The sequence below is a fragment of the Miscanthus floridulus genome, chromosome 5 (assembly GCF_019320115.1).
Source record: "Miscanthus floridulus cultivar M001 chromosome 5, ASM1932011v1, whole genome shotgun sequence".
NCBI classification, from domain to species: domain Eukaryota; kingdom Viridiplantae; phylum Streptophyta; class Magnoliopsida; order Poales; family Poaceae; genus Miscanthus; species Miscanthus floridulus.
In genome coordinates this window covers 112,474,963-112,480,504 of record NC_089584.1, presented here as the reverse complement: position 1 = coordinate 112,480,504, position 5,542 = coordinate 112,474,963, and the positions used below count along the sequence as shown (strand labels likewise).

Genomic DNA, 5,542 nt, shown 5'->3' with positions numbered 1-5,542 from the left:
GCGCATTGATGACGGGAACGATAGTCTCCGGCGCTGTCGAGGTGGTGCGACCAGTGGACCGCCCGACGCCACTGGCAACAACCTGAGGCACGATGACCTCAGGGGCAGCGGCATCAGGTGGCGGCCTAGCGGCAGTGGGTGCTGAGGGACCAGCAGCTGAGCTGTTGTGGCCTTTAGGTGAGCTGCTAGGCGCAGCGGGAGGCGTCAAGTGGCCAGCAGTAGCGCTGGTAGGACCCGTAGCTGGCGGCGAGCGGCCAGCAGCTAGGCTACTGGAGCCAGGCATGGCTGCCACGCGGGGAGCACCAGGGGCAGCAACCACGTTGCCGGGAAGTCGAGTACCTGCAGTCACAACTCTTGGCCCAATGGGCAAAGTGGAAACATCATCATCAGTGCTCAAAAAATCCAGTGTGTTGGGGTCCTAAGGGGTGGTGGACACTTTGGAGAAAAGGAAATAAGTCTCATCAAACACGACATGTCGAGAGACAATAATCCGATTGGAGTGAAGGTCAAGACACCGGTACCCTTTGTGATCGGAGGAATATCCAAGAAAGACACACAAAGATGAGCGAGGTGACAATTTATGTGGAGCTGTGGAGGAGAGGTTAGGATAGCAGGCACAGCCAAAAACCCGAAGGTGAGTGTAGGATGGTTGTGTGCCATGAAGAGCAAGGAATGGAGTGCGGCCGTCAAGGGTTTTGGTTGGGTGACGATTGAGGAGGTAGGTGGCAGTATGGAGGGAGTCAGCCCAATAAACCAGGGGAAGACTAGCCTAAAACAGAAGGGAGCGCACGATGTTGTTTAGGGTGCGAAGGGTACGCTCGGCACGCCCGTTCTGTTGAGAGGTGTATGGGCACAACATGCGGAGGACCACACCATGAGTGAGAAAGAACGTACGGGCCGAGGAGTTATCAAACTCACGGCCATTGTCGCACTGAACCGCCTTGGTAGGAGTGGTAAACTGCGTGCGCACATATGAGAAAAAATGAGATAAAAGACCAAAAGTATCGGACTTGAGGCGTAAAGGAAACATCCAAGTGTAGTGGGTGCAATCATCAAGAATGACAAGATAATATTTATAGCTAGACACACTAACAACTGGAGAAGTCTAAAGATCACAATGTATTAAATCAAACGGATGGAGCGCGCGGGAGTTTGACGTGGAAAAAGGAAGACGCACATGGCGGCCTAATTGACAAGCATGACAAACATGATCATTGTGGTGCTTATTACAGGAAATAGCGTTGGAGCTGCTGAGCTTGGACAAAGCCTCATGACCGATGTGACCAAAGCGGCGATGCCAGGGGGTGGATGAGGACGGGGCGGTAGTGAGGGCGACTAGGTTGGCTGGTGCCGGTGGAAAGAACGGGTAGAGATCACCCGTGTTATTGCACCTGGCGATCACGCTCCGCGTCTGTAGGTCCTTCACAGAAAGGCCAAAGGGGTCAAATTCGATGGAACAATTATTGTCAGTGGTGAAACGACGAACAGAGATTAAATTCTTAATAATGCTAGGTGAAACTAGAACATTAGAAAGAATAAGAGGACGTCGATCGGTGGAAAAAGAATGTGACCCAACAGAGGTAACGAGAAGCAAAGCTCCATTACCGACAATGATAGATGAAGGACTTGATGACGAAGGAGGGTGAAAGGAGGATAATATACCAGCGTTGTTGACCATATGAGTGCCGGCGCTAGAATCAGCATACCACTCGGCCGAAGATGGTGGGTTCAGCGACATGGTGTTGAAGTTGCTGATGAGAGACGATGCGTCCCAAGAGCCGCCCTGCATCGGGTCCCAGGGCGAGAGCTGCTGCTGCTGCGAGGTATTGTCGTAGCCGCCGAAACCTGGAGGCGGGGTGCCATATCCCGGAGGGGGTGCACCAGTGCCATATGCAGCAGCGCCGTACGGCGAGTAGAACATCGGGTACTGCTGTGCAGTGAACGCAGCAGGCGAAGGACGAGGGGGCGCTCCTGGAGCACTGCCAGCGACAGGCGGATGCAGCCAAAATTGGACCATGCCAGCCCATGGGTTGATGAAGGGCACTAGCGGGCGAGGCATGCCGGCGTAGTGACCAGCACCTCTGGTCTGGTTGCCAGACCCTCCAGCATGGTGAGATTGCTGCTGCTGTTTGCCTCCACGGCCACGACGGCGCCCGCCCGAGCGCTGGGACTGGGAGGAGCCGCGGCTATGGCCGCCGTGCTCGCTGCTGTGGCCTTGCCCGCTGCCACCAGATGGAGTGCGTGGGGCAGCGACAAGAGCGGACGGCACTAATGGTGGTGGAGCGTCGTTCCCGGCGGCGATGTCGTCGATATCCATCTCCTCGAGAAGGAGTAGGGTGCGGGCTTCCTTGAACGTAGGAAACGGCTGGCGCATCTTCAAGTTAGTCACCATGGGTCGGAACTTGTCGCTGAGGCCTCGGGGGAGCATGAGGACCAACGTGCGGTCGCCGATTGGGTCGCTGAAGTCGCTGAGTGTTGCAGCCATCGTCTCGAGACGGCGGTAGAACTCGTGAATCGACGACGCTCCTTGCTTGGCCGTGCGGAATTCGGCGAAGAGGAGGAGAGCGCGTGACTTGCGCTGGCCGAGGAACTCGTTCTCGAGGAACGTCCAGGCGGTGCGCGCGTTAGGGTTGCGCAACATCGTGGACCGCTGAAGATCGCCATGGATGGTGCCATAAATCCAAGTGAGAACGGTGCAGTCCATCTGCACCCACGCCGGCCGGTCGGTGTGAACCACATCAGCGAGGACGTGATCCGTGAGGGCATACTTGCCCAGAACGACGAGGAAGAGAGATCGCCACCGATTGTAATTGTTGGCGGCGCGATCCAACACCAGAGGTATGAGAACCTTGATGTTGATGACGGCGATGGCTGCGGCGTGAACAGCAGCATGCTGGGCCTCGTAGGTGTCGAGGGCGGCCACGCGATCCGCAGTGGCCTTTTCCGCGGCCTCGCGCATGAGGCGTTGATGTGCGGCCTCCGCCGCATCACGCTCGCGCTGCTCGCGAGCCTCACGGGCCAGGCGGTCGGCTTCGGTCTCCATTGCTGGCGGCGCTAGGATCAGCGACGGGAGGGGATCGGGCGGCGAGCGCTGGCTCCGCGACGTCCCATGGAAGGAAGGCCGGCGAGCAGTGATGGCTCCGCGGCGGCAGAAGGGCTGGCCGGCGATCGAAAAGACCAGCGGCGGCGCAGTTTTAGGGTTTACGAAAACGATCGGTCGCAGGAGCGAACCGTGACTCTGATACCATAAAAACGTGTAGTTTGGAGAATACTCGTTGTATTGATCAAGGATAGACGGTGCATACATATAGGCTAGGTGGGGAGCCTGGGACCGGCTGGCCCACCTGCCGGTTTACATTCTAACAGTCACACGTGTATATATAGGACGCGACGAAGATTGACACCGCATGTTTTTCTTTTCTTCCAAAACGTCATCATGGATACCAGTTCAGATTCAACGAAATTTAGACGAAGTCGATGAGAGTCAAGGGACTGCACCACAGGGTTCTACCAGCTCTGGTTCCGCTGCTAATGGATTTTCTTAAGGAACAATCTCCTTGACATGATCAGAAACAGCAGGAGAGATCAAAGGTAGGAGATGGAGGGTGCCAGGCCAACTAATAAAAACAACAAATCTTTTGCCCCGTCGCCATACATATTTGCTTACTACTACCAATTTGTCGGTCTTCAGGCCCATCCCCCTCATTAATGCCTTGCCTTTTAAGCACTCTTTCCTTCCAAACTTTATACACTTCTACTTCTATATGCCTCATATCTCTCTGTGTGTCCATCGGCTAACGATCCCTCTCCCCTGTCTTCTCCGTCTCCGTCTCCTCTGCCTCTCCCAAGCACAGGAGAGGAGAGCATGCCTGGATGTCCACGGAGAGGTAAGATTTCTTCCTCATTTGTCTCCATGTGTCTTCCTTGAATTCTGTCACAGTTCAACAACAAAACTTTCTTCGAGAAGGAATCTAATCGCTGTTCATTGTTCGTTTCCTTTTACCACATACTGTTTTAACCTCGTTCCATTGCGCTTGTACCATCAAAATTCTCAAGATTATTCCCCCTCTTTGATCCCACATGCAACAAACCCTAAGTGACAGCTCTGCCTGTTGGACTGCCGCCTGCAGGGAGAGACTCGATGAGATCGGGAAGAAGATCAAGCGAGAGCCGGATACAGCCGCCGCCCTCGCCATCGCTGCCGCCTCTGCCTCCGCCTCCACCGTGCCGGCGGACAACCTCATCCCACGCCGCCTCGGCCTCGGCGGTGCCCTCAACACCTTGACACCGTGCGCCGCGTGCAAGCTCCTCCGCCGCCGCTGCGCGCAGGAGTGCCCCTTCGCCCCCTACTTCTCGCCGCACGAACCCCACAAGTTCGCCGCCGTCCACATGGTCTTCGGCGCCAGCAACGTCTCCAAGATGCTCTTGGTAAAGCTTCAACATGAAGAAAAATCCATCATCCTTTTCTAGTCTAGTTAAAAAAAATCATTCTTTTCTAGTCTATAGTTAAAAAGATTTCACCGTAGATGGATTGCTTGTAAACGCGTCGATTGTCGCAGGAGGTGGCGGAGGGGGAGCGGGCGGACGCAGCGAGCAGCCTGGTGTACGAGGCGAACCTCCGGCTGCGGGATCCGGTGTACGGCTGCATGGGCGCCATCTCCATGCTGCAGCAACAGGTGAACGCGCTGGAGGCCGAGCTGGAGGCGGTGAGGGCCGAGATCCTCAAGCACAGGTACCGGCAGGCCGCCGGCAACCGTCTCATTGACGACGGCACGCATGCCACGGCCAGCTTCGTGGCTCCTGCGTCGGCTCCGGTGCACGTTAATGACGCGGTAGCGATGGTGGAGGCAGGCCAAGAGGTCGCAGCCACCGGCGGCGCGTCGGGGATGTCGACGTCGTCCGCGGTGTACGTTGCGGAGGCCGAGCAGCCGGCAATTACTAATCACTATAGCTCCCTTAACCCAAGTGAGCATCCTGCATACTTTGGTTGACATGCATGGATTTATTTAACATTTTGGTGGGATCACAACTAGTAGAAAGTTTGGGTGAATAAACCGTGTGCAAGTTTAATTATATATACAAGTTTTCTAGAAATAGGTTTATAGATGTGGATATATATATTGGGTGACTAAAAAGTTCATCCAATCCAATATTATGGAATGTATGTACCATTTATTTTCTTGTAATTGTCCATTGCGATATTGTTGGTTGATTAAATTAGTTCGACGAAGTAAGCGCGTCATGATCCTAGATATATAAATAGTACAACCATCAGTATGGGTTTGGCACTCAAAGTTTTATGCAAATCTCATAGCAGCTAACACCAAACTTGTGTAGCTCAAACACGCTGTTTCAGTGGATTAGTTCACGCATAGGCAGATGATATTCCTTAATTTGCTTGAACTGAACAATAGATTTTTATGAATTTATTTGTAGTTGCCCGAATGAATTTCTATATCGAGGTTGATATTCCCTCTGTTCTAAAAAGAATAAAAATCTTGCTTCCAAAGAGTTAAACAATTTCAAATTTGACCAATCATAT

At 53.8% G+C, this 5,542-nt stretch overlaps 1 protein-coding gene across 1 annotated transcript; it reads left to right on the top strand.

The window, feature by feature from the left end:
• The first annotated feature begins 3,799 nt into the window (after nt 1–3,799).
• On the top strand, nt 3,800–5,186 carry LOC136453072 (LOB domain-containing protein 15-like). The gene is made up of 3 exons (XM_066453651.1): nt 3,800–3,887; nt 4,131–4,428; nt 4,560–5,186. The coding sequence occupies exons 1-3, from the start codon at nt 3,874–3,876 to the stop codon at nt 4,989–4,991; spliced, it is 744 nt and encodes a 247-aa protein (XP_066309748.1). The 5' UTR covers nt 3,800–3,873; the 3' UTR covers nt 4,992–5,186.
• Nucleotides 5,187–5,542: the final 356 nt, after the last annotated feature.

What these genes read in the sequence shown, in the direction of transcription:
- LOC136453072 (XM_066453651.1), top strand. An exon ending in ACGTCTCCAAGATGCTCTTG is followed by an intron (nt 4,429 to 4,559) that starts GTAAAGCTTCAA and finishes CGATTGTCGCAG; the next exon opens with GAGGTGGCGGAGGGGGAGCG.